Here is a 15,359-nt window from a genome sequence, read left to right as displayed (position 1 = left end):
GTCAGACACTTAACCAACTGTGCCATCCAGGTATCCTAATATTCTGCCATTTTTTAAAAAAAAGATTTTATTTATTTATTCATGAGACACAGAGAGAAGAAAAGAAGCAGAGACACAGGCAGAGGGAGAAGCAGGCTCCACGCAAGGAGCCCAACGTGGAACTCGATCCCAGGACTCCAGGATCACGCCCTGGGCCAAAGGCAGGCACTAAATCGCTGAGCCACCCAGGCTTCCCTAGTGTGTTCTTTTTTTATTGCCCTGCATTGGTCTAAAGAATTAGGAAACAAATAATGTAAGGTATAGTAGCTGAAAGCCAAAAATCCCATTTTTTGTTATTAACAATGGCAAAGTTTGTAGATACAGTTCAGTGTGAAAGCTAAATGGTCCTCCTCACTGAGCATCAGGACTAAACAAATTTGCCAACTAGTCAGAGGTAACTAGATTAGGGCAGGTTTCCCCAAATGGGAAGAGAAAGGATAGCTAACCATTATTTCTTATATCCTATAGTTTCCTTCTTTGCTCTTGAAACGGTCCATCTTTAATAGTTCTTATAGTGAATCCTGTGGGTAAAAAATGCTTGGTCTTTTTTTTTTTTTTTAAAGATTTATTTATTTATTCATTCAGAGAGAGCGAAGGGAGAGGCAGAGACACAGGAAGAGGGAGAAGCAAGCTCCACGCAGAAAGCCCAATGCGGGACTCGATCCTGGGTCTCCAGAATCACACCCCGGGCTGCAGGCAGCGCTAAACCGCTGCACCACCAGGGCTGCCCATGCTTGGTCTTGATATCTATGAAACTCTATTTTGCTTTCTTTCATGTTTGTTTGTTTTTTTTTTTTTAAGATTTATTTATTTGAGTGAGAGCACAAGCTGAGGGAAGGGCAACGGAGAGGGAGAGAATCCTCAGACTCCCCACTGAGCTTGGAGCCTGAGGTGGGGCTTGATCCCAGGACTCCGAAATCATGACCCAAGCCAAAACCAAAAGTTGGATACTCAACCGACTGAGCCACCCAGGTGCCCCCATTCAATGTTTCTTGTATATAAAAGTCTAGACTAACAACTTCTTGTATTTTTCCTTTTTTTTTTAAGCTATCACTATTGGTCCATGCAAGATTCATTTTATTTGTTCGTTGATTTTTTTTAACTCCTTTCTCATTTCCATCTCTCCTCACAATCATTCTAATGTGTTAAATGTGTACTTTTTTATCTGAATGTATTCTTCTAAAATGTGTTATGTACACATTCTAGCATACACAAATGTTACAGTGTTGTAGATTTCTGACTTTTTGGGTATTTTTCACTCAGCCCTTTGTTTTTAGGTCCTATATACGTTGCTATGTATGCATGTGTTCTGTTGTTTCCATTACATAGCATTCTTTAGTGTTTAATTCTTTGAAGACAGAATCCCCATGTCTTAGGGCATCTGCTGTAGTCAATGAGAACTCTGGAGTCAAACTATCGCTTCTTTCTGAGTAAATTTTATCATCTTTTGAATCTTTTAGAGTATTCTATTTAATGTTGATGCCCTCAGGCTCTCTAGGATATGTTTTGGTAGGGTATTATCATTCTGGAGATTCAGGTCCTTTCTTTTAAGCCATAATTTCTTCTTTTTTATCTACTTCTTCTTTTGGGTATTATTCATTATACATCTTTTTTTTTTTTTAAGATTTTATTTATTTATTCATGAGAGACACGGAAAGGGGGCGGGGCGGGCAGGGACACAGGCAGAGGGAGAAGCAGGCTCCATGCAGGGAGCCCGACGTGGGACTTGATCCCAGGACTCCAGGATCACGCCCTGGGCTGAAGGCAGGTGCCAAACCGATGAGCCACCCAGGGATCCCCTCTTTATACATCTTAATGGATCATTTTTGTATCTGTTTTTCTGTGCCGTATTTTGGGTAAATTCCTCACTACAATCTTCCAATTTATAAATTCTCTTTTACAGTTCTGTCTAGAGTTCATCACAGCTATTGACGTTTTTTTAGTATCCAGTGACTGCTTCTTGATTTCTTTCTTTTGTAATTTCCAAGATTTCTAATTGGTTCTTCTTCATATTCTTCTAATTTCATGTCTTTTTTAACAGTTAACATTCTATAATTTTTCTCTGTAGCAGCATAAATATATAGTATTCTTAGACTTTTCCATAAAATTATTTTCACCTGCAATGAATTCATGTTCCAAATGTCAATTTTGTTGGCTGAATTTTATAGGCTTATTGTGAGTACAGAATCTTTAATTTTTTCCTTCTCCTCAGTGGTTATTCCTCTTTACTACTGGTTATTCACTTGTTTCCAGTTCACCTTCAGGGTTCCCACTTCCACAGCATCTTAAACGGTTACCTTAGAGCCTCTGTTAGAATGATAACTGAAATACTATTGACCTAATCAGGTCTGAAGAAACAGTGCATGGGAAACACTTTAATTTCTACTAACCTGCAGAAACTGAACTCCTAAATGCCAGAGCCTATTTCTATACTGCGAGCTCAGCACATCTGTTTCAGCTCCACTCACTACTTTATTTTTCTATTTTGTTTTTGGTTCATAATTATCTTATTATCTAGCTAAGATACATCTTTTTGGGGTTGCTTCTTAATTTTTTTCTAATTACCATAAGTTGAGAGCAAATGTTACTATGCCATCTTAACTAGAAATCTTTATTTCCAGTAAGAGTATTTTTTTTTTTACTTGAACACAGTCACCGTATAGAACACTTTATTCCTTTTTGCATGAAACAATTTCTATTTTTTATCTATCCCTTGGATTTGGAGTACAAATCTTAAATCAATGTTCTCTTCAGAGGTAATTCTGTACTTACTTTAGTATCTCATTACTGTGACATCACTAAAAAGGAAGCAAATCAGACTGATGGTAATATGTAGACTGATGGAAGTACTAAAATTCCCTTGAGAAAAAATAATCTGTAAAGACTTTTGACTAAATATAACGTAACTGCTTGGTGCAATTAAGAAAATACATTAGACAAGTTTGCTGTTTAATATTAATATAGTACTCCTGATTACTCTGGCTCCCAAACCATAAGTTTTCTTACAATTAGCATTTCCCCAAAGGATCAAAGTTTGTTAATGATTTCAACTAATGATAAGAAACACTCCAAAATGTCAATAAATTTTTTCTCTACAGTGGGATAAAGAGTGATAGTTTTCTGTAGTTTACCAATTTACTACTATTAACATGTATAACTAGCTTTTGCATAACTATTATTTTGAAAAATGTTTACCTGATTATCAAGCCCATTTATATCTTTTTGGTTTTGTCTTTCTCATATTTTATTTATTATTATTATGCAGCACTAGCAAGCTCTTATCCAAAGATGAGAGTCATCCATTCATTCATTGTTAAGTACACATTAAATAGTTATACTCTTAAATAGCAATTTTACTTATGAATTAGCAAGTACATTAAAAAAGACTGAGAAGTTATTACAAAGACTATGTATTAATGCCACATGAACATTATTTACAAGGGAGCTCCTATTTCCCTCTCTTACCAACAATCTCACACCTATTAATAAAAGAAATAAGATTAGAATTCAGGTATGCTAGGTACCACAAGTGAAATACTGAAGAAACATAGAGATCTTGGGCAGCCCGGGTGGCTTAGCGGTTTAGCACCGCTTTCAGCCCAGGGTGTGATCCTGGAGACCCAGGATCAAGTCCCATGTCAGGCTTCCTGCATGGAGCCTGCTTCTCCCTCTGCCTGTGTCTGTGCCTCTCTTTCTCTCTCTCTGTGTCTCTTGTGAATAAATAAAATCTTAAAACAAAACAAAAACAAAAAACAGAGATCTTAATAGCATGAGACAAGGAAATGTCATTCCAAAAATAGACTGAAAAAGAAAAGGATAGATTGCTGATAGATTGTAGTGGTCTCTATATTTAATAGGTAATGTGGTACCAATAAAGGTTTTTTGAGCAGCAGAAAGGTTAAACAGTAACAATCTTTCCTTAGTAACAATCTTTCCACATTCCAGACATAATCTAATAAGAATCAGGACCAAGGACAATACCCTAAAAACAGATTTGAAGGAATAATCTTTTTTTTTTTTTTTAAGATTTTATTTATTTACTCATAGAGACAGAGAGAGAGGCAGAGACACAGGCAGAGGGAGAAGCAGGCCCCATTCAGAGAGCGTGATGTGGGACTCGATCCAGGGTCTCCAGGATCATGCCCTGGGCTGCAGGCGGCGCTAAACCACTGCGCCACTGGGGCTACCCTTGAAGGAATAATCTATATAGAATTTGGTTAGCAATGACTTATCAGTTTTGCTCCTGAAAAATAAGGAGAATTAGGAAAAGAAATGGGAACATTTTGCATCTGATATGTGAAATTCTGAGTCGGAAATGTTAAGTGGCATCTGAGTTTACAGAAATAATTAAAAAGCAATTACAACTGTAGTGATAAAGATTGTTTCAAGCGTGGGTCTCTAGTCAGATTGCTAGGTTTGAACTTAATAACTCTACTACTCACTAGCTGTGGGATCTTGTGTGAGTTTTATTAGTCTCTCTGACCTTTAGTTCTCTCATCAGTAAAACAGGAATAATGAAGTAAATAGATTGTTATAAGAATTAAATGAGAAAATCGATGTGAAGCACTTAGAAATTTTGAGTATTTAAGAAGTATTATTTTGTAGTTTTTCATTTTAATTTTTATTGGCACTCAGATTAGAAATGGTGATTTGGGTGGTTATTTAACCAACTGACTGCCTCTTGATTTTGGCTCAGGTCATGATTGCAGAGTTGTGAGATTGAGCCCCATGTTTGGCACTGAGCATGGAACATAAGATTCTCTCTCTCCCTCTTCCTCTGTCCCTACCCCGCAAAAAGAAAAAAAAAAAAAAAAAAGGAACAGTGATTTAGGAGTTAGCTATAAAAAGACATTTAAGCAGTGGGAATTGATGAGACCTTCAAAAAAGAAAGCAGAGAAGAGAAGCACCTGGGTGGCTCAATGGTTGAGTGTCTGCCTTTGGCTCAGGGCATGATCCCGGGGTCCTGGGATCAAGTTCCACATCAGGCCCCTGCAGGGAACCTGCTTCTCCCTCTACTTATGTCTCTGCCTGTCTCTGTGTGTCTCTCATGAATAAATAAACAAAATCTTTAAAAAAGAAAAAAAAAAGCAGAAAGGTGGTAAAATTTGGAGAGGGTTCAAGGAAGGTGAATTAAATTTGGACCAGGCTCTTGGTATTATGTTATGGATTCACTATGATATGAATGATATAGGTTAATGAAAAATGTGTTCTCTGTATAAGAGATACTTAAATCACGTTAAATCTAGTTCAATTTTCTATTTTGATTCAAGGGATGGAGACAAAGATATAGTATATGTATACAATGGAATATTACTCAGCCATTAGAAACGACAAATACCCACCATTTGCTTCAAAATGGATGGGACTGGAGGGTATTATGCTGAGTGAAGTAAGTCAATCAGAGAAGGACAAACATATGGTCTCGTTCATTTGGGGAATATAAAAAATAGTGAAAGGAAATAAAGGGGAAAGGAGAGAAAATGAGTGAGAAATATCAGTGAGGGAGACAAACCATGAGAGACACCTAACTCTGGGAAACGAACAAGGGGTGGTGGAAAGGGTGACTGGGTGATGGGCACTGAGGGAGGCACTTGACGGGATGATCACAGGGTGTTATGCTATATGTTGGCAAATCGAACTCCAATAAAAAATATATACAAAAAAAAAAAAGGGATGGAGACTTTTTTAAGATTTATTTATTTATTTATGGTAGACCTAGAGAGAGAGAGAGAGAGAGAGAGAGAGAGAGAGAGGCAGAGACACAGGAGGAGGCAGAAGCAGGCTCCATGCCAGGAGCCCAACGCGGGACTTGATCCCAGGACTCCAGGATCATGCCCTGGGCCAAAGGCAGGTGCTAAACCACTGAGCCACCCAGGGATCCCCGGGATGGAGACTTCTATAAAATGAGAAACTGACAGAAGGCTTATAAAAAGCCTTATGGGGCAGTCTGGGTGGCTCAGCGGTTTAGCACTGCCTTTAGCCCAGGGCATAATCCTGGAGACCCGGGGTTGAGTCCCATGTTGGGCTCCCTGCATGGAGCCTGCTTCTCCCTCTGCCTGTGTCTCTACCTCTCTCTCTGTTTCTCATGAATAAGTAGATAAAATCTTAAAGAAAAAATAAAATGCCTTATCATAACTAAGAGTATAAAACAATTACATACAGAAAACATATTCTATCTAGAGTCAGAGTGAAAAGTTTACATTAATTCTAACATTCAGGGCAGCCCAGGTGGCTCAGCAGTTTAGCACCGCCTTCAGCCCAGGTTGTGATCCCGGAGACCCGGGATCCAGTCCCACATTAGGCTCCCTGCATAGAGCCTGCTTCTCCCTCTGCCTGTGTGTCTCTGCCTCTCTGTCTCATGAATAAATAAATAAAATCTTTAAAAAAAAATTTTTTTTTAATTCTAACATTCAACAATGCTATAAAGGGATTAGAGTATTGTTTATCCTCATTTGTTACAAAATCATTCACTGGTACATTAGCAAAAGACTGTATGTACTTATTAAAGTTTTCATTAGGGTGACTGGGTGATGGACACTGAGGGGGGCACTTGATGGGATGAGCACTGGGTGTTATACTATATGTTGGCAAATCGAACTCCAATAAAAAAATATACAAAAAATGTTTTCATTAATAAAATAGATAACTGATCAATAAGAAATTGATAACATTAGACCATTTTTGACCTACAAAACTAGCAATTTCACATGGTTCAACCTAATAAAAGGAACTCAGGTTTACCAGTGTAATCCAACTCATCTCTGAAGAAAGTGCTTTGTGGGCAAATGATCTACTTAACTGAGAACACATCTCAAGTCAAGAGTTGATCTAGGCTGACTGGCAAACTGGTCAGAAAAACTAGTTCTGAGTTGTTTTGCTACAGCAGTAGAGTTAAGTAGATTAAGTAGTTAAACCACCAGATTCCATGGCTCACAAAGCCATAATTACTGACTATATGGCCTTTTATAGAAAAAGTTTACAGACCCCCAATCTAGACCATGATTCTCAAAAGTATACTTTGAAGAATCATAAGTCTCTTTAAGCTTTATTGTTTGTAATAAGAAAATGTTTATTCTTTGTTCATATGCATATATGTATATACATACATAAATATACACATACATTATATATAACATAATATATATATCTAACATATATTATATATAATTAATTTTTAAAGATACTACCTGACTAATCTTTTATCAACTGTCCATTAATTTGGAAATGGTTTTTAGTTCTAGTCAATCAATGAGTAGATTAAGTTTGCTCCCTGTCATACATGGAGATAAACTGAAGCCCACTAATATTATTAGGGACTACTGATTTGAAAGTCTATCAAGTCACTGATTGACAATCTTCCTGAAACTGCACCAATGGATATATTATATATAAAGTACCAGCTTTAATATTTGACTAGAATTGTATAAAGGCTACAAACATGAATCCTTTCAGATACATAAATTTAACTGTTGTTTAGCCAAATATGATTTGGTTACTGAGATACAAGAAGTATTACAGGACTAGAGTAATTGAAATTAATAAAATACAAAAGGGGCACCTGAGTGGCTCAGTCAGTTAAGCATCTGCCTTTGGCCCGGGTCCTGATCTCTTGGTCCTGGGATCAAGCCCCAAGCTCCATGCTCAGTGGGGAATCTGCTTCTCCCTCTCCCTCTGCTGCTCTCCCTACTCTCACTCATGCTTTCTACAAATAAATAATATCTTTTAAAAAATGAAATTAGTAAATACCATGGACATTAGAATTAGTGAACTAAATTAGCTGAAATTTCCAAGTAGTCCCAATGAGGAAGTCAGTTTCACATGTATGTTAAATGTTGGCTTTGTTCTGGGTGCTGTAACTTGGCACTGCAATCATAACACTAATAAGACACCAATATGAGGGGCACCTGAGGGCTCAGTAGTTAAGCATCTGCCTTTGACTCAGGTCATTATCCCAGGGTCCTGGGATCAAGCCCCGCAACAGGTTCCCACAGGGAGCCTGCTTCTCCCTCAGCCTAGGTCTCTACCTTTCTCTGTGTCTCTCATGAATAAATAAATAAAATCTTAAAAAAAAAAAAAAAAGACACCGATATGAGAAAATTAAATTAAATACAGACCTATATCTATCTAAAATAGAAGGATTATGGCAATTACTTACATTCAAAATCCCATATTAAACAGGAAGGTCACCCACAGAGAGGTTATCATCTTGACCAAATATTCTTATAAAAGGACTACAGCTTAATTATTTTTCTAAAAGAATTCAAAATTATATAAATGGTAAAGTCTTATGGGAGGCTTACAATATCTAGACATTTTTTATAATCTTAGTATTACTATATACTAAAATAATAATTATACTTGTAGAACTCTTGACAATTTTTAAAGTTGTCACACATTTCATCAAATTTGATCCTTATAATAACCCCAAAAGCTAGAAATGATTGATTTTATTATTCCAGTTTTATAAAGGAGATCACTGAGGCTCTGTGAAATTAAAGGAACTTTTTCAAAGATACATGTACATTAAGAACACCCTGATACTTAGTACACATCCAGGTTTTGTTTTGTTTTTATAAGATTTTATTTATTCATGAGAGACAGAGAGAGAGAGAGGGAGAGGCAGAGAGGCACAGGCAGAGGGAGAAGCAGGCTCCATGCAGGAAGCCCCATGTGGGACTCCATCCTGGGACTCTGGGATCATGCCCTAGCCAAAGGCAGTCACTAAACTGCTGAGCCACCCAGATGTCCCCACGTCCAGGCTTTTTGATTCCACAAGCAATGTTCTTTTCCATTTTGAAGGTGGGAAAGGTGTGATTAAAGATGTCTCCTATCTTATAGTGAGTTAACTGAAATACACAATATTTAGTTAACTAATTTCCAGGCAACCCAACTTTGAAAAACCTACAGGTTTCCAAGAACCAGATAGATACATAAAAATTGGTGTTGTTTATAAGAATGAAAACAAGAGAGACAGGTATTAACAAAATCAAGTTTTGATTGTAAACTACATTTGAATTTCTAGTTATAATAAAATTTATTTTTATAGAAGTAGTCTATAATTTTGGTAGTTAGCATAATTTTAGTCTCTAAAGAAGTTAAAAAAAGACAAATCAGAGCTCATTTTTTCCCCCAAAAGTGATGCCTCAGGATTATTACCTACTTTTCAGACTTTCTGTTTAAGAATTTACTATAGAAATATGATTTACTTACATCACCTTAATTATATCATTTCATAAAGAATATATGAATAGCATTTAAAATAGATTACTAGAGGGCAGCCCCGGTGACTCAGTGGTTTAGCGCCACCTTCAGCCCAGGGTGTGATACTGGAGACCTGGGATCAAGTCGCACGTCGGGCTCCCTGCATGGAGCCTGCTTCTCCCTCTGCCTGTGTCTCTGCCTCTCTCTCTGTGTGTGTCTCTCATGAATGAATGAATGAATGAGTGAATGAATAAATAAATAAATAAATAAAATAGATTACTAGAAAACAAGACTTGAAAAATTTTGATGAAATCAGTAAGACCATTCAAACTATAAACAATATATTAAGACGGGTACCTGGCTGGTTCAGTCAATAGGGTGTCTGATCCTTGATCTTAGGGTCATGAGTTCAATACCCATGTTGGGTGTGGAGATTACTTAAAATTTTTTAAATTAAAAATAAATTTTTTTAAGTAAAAAGTAGAAAATAAAAATATTAAATAAAGGGGTGCCTGGCTGACTCAGTCAGTGGAGCATGCGATTCTTGATCTCTGAATCGTGAGTTCAAGCTCCACATTGGGTGTCAAGATTACTTAAAAAATTTTTTTTTAATCTTATACATTATATTAAGGAAAAGGAAGTGAGCCAAAAGAAATATTTTTGAAAGAATGGCTAAAAAACTATATTTAAAATCCTTTTAACAGTTTAAAGTATCAATTACTAAATTCTTATGTTAAAATGATATTAAAGCTAATCTCCTTCAATCGGAGAAAGACAATTATCATAGTTTCACACATGAGGGGGGAAACTGAGTTGGGAAAAATTAGAGAGGAAGACAAACCATGAGAGATTCCTAACTCTGGGAAACAAAGAGTCGTAGAAGGGGAGGTGGATGGGGGAATGGGGTAACTGGGTGACTGGCATTAAGGAAGGCCCTTGATGGGATGAGCACTGAGTGTTATACTATAGGCTGGAAAACTGAATTTAAATTAAAAAAATAAAGCTAATCTCCTAGGAAACTTAAGAATATTTCCAACTTCACTGCATATTTCAGGCCAATACTTCTTTCAGCCTTCTGTTATGCTCAACCTTCCCAAGTGCAGAGCCTCTCATATTATGAGGATCAAATGGAATAACACGCAAAATTTCTTTGAAAAGTATAAAGTTGTGAGGTGTCTGCCTGGCTTATTTGGTAGAGCATGCAACTCTTGACCTCAGGGTTGTGAGTTCATGTACCGCATTAGGAACAGAGCTTACTTAAAAAAATAAATTTGTATACAAGTATAAGATGTTATTTTAATGATTACATACAGCCTATAAATAAACAAAAATATATACGATGTAAATTTTTAAAACCTGAAACTTTTTACTTAACTGATTTTTAAATTTAAAATTTTAAAGCTCAACATTCCTGGAAGAGGTCATTCAGGTATTAAAAAATTAGGTGCCCTGTTAAAAATGCAGATTGACCACATGCACTTACCTGCTTTCCTTTCCCTAATCCACTAAAATAACAGTAAAAGCATAAAACAGAAAAGCAAGCAATTAACTCATAAGTATAGGGAGAGTAAGTATAGTGACAAAGCAGATGAGAAACTTGAGTACACTTTTGGAGAAAAAGTTGTTACCTAAGCAACTAACAAGTAATGCTAATAAGCAGTGAGTCAATTATCTTGCAGATAAAGACTCACCATTTGGAAGTGGAAGGAGGATTCATTGAAGTCTTTATACAGCTGTCTGGACCTTGAGGCCCCTTCTATTCTATGCCACTCAATGAGAGTTGAGTAAATTGAACCAAGGAAGTTCTGGACTTCAGTAAGACAACACTGCAGAAGACTCGGCCTAAAAACAAAATGATAAAGTGAAAGCCTACATACAGAACTTTGAATGTCAAGTTCTTTTTCCATTCTTTGTTCACCAGTAGCAAAGCTTTCTCTCTCCCCCCCCCCCCTCACACACACACACACACACACACCTTTCCATTCCTCAGAAAGGACTGTAACATTCTTTTTTCTGGAAAGAATTAAAAGCTTCAGAGAAAAGAAGTATGTCATTTGGACATCATAAAAGGATCTTTGCCTATTTACTCTAGAGCAAAATTAGCCAGTTGACAAGCTCACTCATATATACAAAGCTTCTGATTAGTTTTGTTAGAGTCTTCCTCTTAAATATAAACAGAAAACCAAAGATCTACAGGTATCTGAGGGAAGTCTCCATCAAGAAAGACCTCTAACCTAAACCAACAAATAGGAAAAAGAAAATAGCTGAAGGAAATTAAGACAACATAGAAGGGAAACAAAACAAAACACAACCCTCTAACTAATATCCTCAAAAAGGAATAATAAAAGAATAAGGAAGGGTCCCTGGATGGCACAGTTGGTTGAGCATCTGATTCTTGGTTTTGGCTCAGATCTTGATCTCAGAGTTGTGAGACTGAGCCATGTTGGGCTCTGAGCTCAGCATGGAGTCGCTGGAGATTCTCCTCCTCCCTCCGCCCCTCCGCCTTCTCAAACTCTCTCTCAAATAAATAAATCTTAATTTTTTTAAAAAATAAATCTGAATGTGAACCCTACTAGTTAAAACAGAATGGTACTGGCAGCAGGACAGACACAACAGTGGAATAAATGAAAATAAAATTCACAAAGAGACCCAAAAATATCAAAGAATAGGTATATATATGATCAATGTATTAATTTCCCGTGGCTGCTGAGACAAACTATCACAAACTCGGTAGCATTAAAAAACAGAAATTTATTATCTGAGTTCTGGAGGCCAGAAGTGTAAAATCAGGGTATCAGCAGGGCTGGATTCTCTGGGAAGCTTAGGAGAGATGCTTCCTTCTCTCCTCCAGGTACTGGTGACTGCTGGCAGTCCTTGAATAGTGGCAACATAACCCCAATCTCTGCCTCTGACTTCACACCTTGCCTTCTCCTCTGTGTATGTGCTTCATCTCCCTCTGCCTCTCTCTAAAATAAGGACACTTGTGATAGCATTTAGAATCTTCCCAGGTAATCCAGAATCATCTTACTTCAAAAGATCCATAACTCAATCACATCTGTAAAACTTTACCATATGAGGTGACATTCACAGATTGCAGGACTTAGGACTGGTTGTCTTTGGGGGTCACATTCAGCCCACTATAATCAATATAGCATTTCAAATCAGTAAGAAAGGGATATGTTATTCAATAACTATCATTGGACAATTAACTGTTTGAAAAAAAGTGATTCTTAGTCAATGTAAGGATGGCTAAAAATTTAAATGTTAAAACCTTATAACAACATCATGTGAAAATACAGAATGTTTGATAAGTTTGGGGTCAGAAATCATTCTAACAGGATACCAGCACAGAAATCATGTAGTATATTGTTAAAAAATTTAAATTTATATAATAAAGGCACCATAAGCAAATCTTGAAAAGATATAGCTGGACAAGGTAAGATATAAAGAAGAAAAATTTAGTATTTTTAAATTAGAGAACTCATAACTGAAAATACAAACTCATCATTTGAAAGATGAAGACAAAAGAATAAGCAATTTAGAAAAGAACATCAAAAATCCAATGAATACACAAAAATGTTATTTACTCTCTTTTGTAACTCAAGAAGTACAAATGAAAAAAAAAGGAAGTACAAATCAAAGAAAAATATGTTCATCTGTTAGATGAACAATGATTTAAAAGGTTAACAGCTTCTGGGAAAGATGAGGAAATGCATCCATGTTTGCATAATTCCTTTCAATGACCAAAATAGAACTAAAATCAGAGAAGGAAACCCCTGTGCAAAATAGTCACATCTCACAGCACTGATGCTAATGTATAAATTTCAGATACAATGAAGTTTGCATCATATTTAAAGCGGATATCCAAATCTGCCATGCATCTCATCTAACCTCAAAGAGATTCAGTTTTGGCAAATTGAGTGGGTCCTGAAGAACAATTCCTTTTTTTTTTTTTTTTTTTTTTTTTTTTAAAGATTTTATTTATTTATTCATGATAGTCACAGAGAGAGAGAGAGAGGCTCAGAGACACAGGCAGAGGGAGAAGCAGGCTCCGTGCACCGGGAGCCCGACGTGGGATTTGATCCCGGGTCTCCAGGATCGCGCCCTGGGCCAAAGGCAGGCGCCAAACCGCTGCGCCACCCAGGGATCCCCTGAAGAACAATTCCAATAATCAATCACTAAAACATGAGTCCTTAAAGGCACAGAGCCAGACTTATGGAGGAAGCAGACAGCATTCTACGGGGTACCTGTACCTATCTCTCTAAGTACTCTAATACCTATCTCCCTCTTCTTTGCCTATTTCCTGGCAAAGAAGACTACTAAAAAAGGGATCATGATGTTTAAGGTGGGGGATGTTTATTTTCAATTCTTCTAGTTTCCACAAGGACAAAATTTCCATACACCTTCCTAGCCTCTTGCCCTATTACCCCTTAAGTGAGAAACCTGACAAGTTCACCTCTGGTCCATATTTTTTGATTGGGTAGAGCTAATTTATCAAAAGTCCTAGGTAAGTATGACTATTACAAAGACCCAAAGTTTCCCGTGGGCTGGAAAACAGACATATTAGAAGACCACCCATACTGTATCTTCCAACAGCTCTCTCAACAATAAAGCTGATATTTTATCTCCATCTGCCTCAGCTCCTTTCACCTTATTTGAATTGGTTTCAATCTCAGGAGAGAACAAAAGAGCCTAGAGGTAGGGATGCCTGGGTGGCTCAGTGGTTTAGCACCTGCTTTGGCCCAGGGTGTGATCCTGGAGTCCTGGGATCAAGTGCCATATCGGGCTCCCTGCATGGAGCCTGCTTCTCCCTCTGCCTGTGTCTCTGCCTTTCTCTCTCTCTCTCTCTCTCTCTCTCTCTCTCATGAATAAATAAGTAAAATCTCAAAAAAAAAAAAAAAAAAAAAAAAAGGGGCCAAGAGGCATTATGTATTGGGCTCCCTAAAACCTAGTTGCCATGCATTTTTAAGTTTTCCTTGCCAAGAGATGTCTGCAGAGAAACAAAACAGTAAGCTAGTGGTCAACCTTGTCAGCAAACTAAAGCAAAGCAGATCAATCAGAGATATATCAGCATTGATTTGCCTCTGGAATGAATGTTTAACATATGCTGTGGGAACCTGATTAGAGAGAGCATATGACAACTGTTGCCACCAAGCAGCCAATTAAAGAAAAGAGATCACGACAATGTGTTCAGTCTCCTATCTTGGCCTCTAAGGCAGTTATTCCAATGGCTTATACCATTTCTGGGCAAAGAGTAGTCCAGAACACAACTGTCCTTTTCAACAATAAATAATATTAAAAAGTAGGACTGGCTGAAAAGGAGGAGGGATCATAATATGGAAAAGAGAAAAATATGTACATTTGGAGAACTGCTTCATAAAATAGAATTTTAAAGAAAAACTTTGCATCAGATAAATAGAACACAACTCCACCAAACAGATTTCTTAAAAGAGCTGAAAGAAGCAAAAAATAAAAGGAAAAAAGAGAGAACAGTACTTGAATTCATATTAGAAACAACTCCAAGTAGAATAGCTATTTCAGAAAAGCAAGTTAGTAATATGGATGACAAGCCAGGGAAAATCATTCAGGATGAACATGACAAAATAAAGGTGGTTAGATTCTAACAAAGAGGTCAGAACAAAGATGGTAGATTTGTAAGATAAGCCATTTAAATCTAACATAAGTAATATTCTTGGACAGAAAGGCAGACAATATGGAACAGCCAAAATATTCAAGGATATAGAGGTGAAAAACTAAAAGGTTTTTGTCATGTATCAGGAAAAATTAACACGGAATAATCAAGATTTAAGATATATTATGGGATGTTGCCAAATTTTAAGGATAAAGAAAAGATGTTATTAGCATCTAGAAGAAGCAGGGTCGCTTACAAATTAAATAATTTATGCTGGCTTCAGACATCTCCTCAGCACATTTAGACAATGGATAAAAGTGAGTACTGTGTACAATGTGAAGTGAAAAAGAATATGACATAGAATTTTCTACTTAGTGAAATATAATTTTAACATTTAATATTCCACTTAATGGATGTACTATAATTTACTAAAATGGTCTACTATTGACATATTTAAATTGTTTCTGGAATATTATTATTTAAACCA

At 36.7% G+C, this 15,359-nt stretch overlaps 1 protein-coding gene across 5 annotated transcripts in view; it reads right to left on the bottom strand.

Annotated features, from left to right (window-relative positions):
* Positions 1-15,359, bottom strand: part of ICA1L (islet cell autoantigen 1 like) — an 80,125-nt gene that overhangs the window by 55,736 nt on the left and 9,030 nt on the right. For all 5 annotated transcript variants that reach the window (XM_077885038.1, XM_077885033.1, XM_077885036.1 and 2 more), the window contains exon 2: positions 10,932-11,082. In XM_077885038.1, coding sequence (XP_077741164.1) covers positions 10,932-10,957 — 26 coding nt within the window. In that variant the 5' untranslated portion in view covers positions 10,958-11,082. The remainder of the gene's footprint in view (positions 1-10,931; positions 11,083-15,359) is intronic.

The sequence above is a fragment of the Canis aureus genome, chromosome 36, assembly GCF_053574225.1.
Source record: "Canis aureus isolate CA01 chromosome 36, VMU_Caureus_v.1.0, whole genome shotgun sequence".
Lineage (NCBI taxonomy): Eukaryota > Metazoa > Chordata > Mammalia > Carnivora > Canidae > Canis > Canis aureus.
This window is presented reverse-complemented; position numbering and strand designations above follow the sequence as displayed.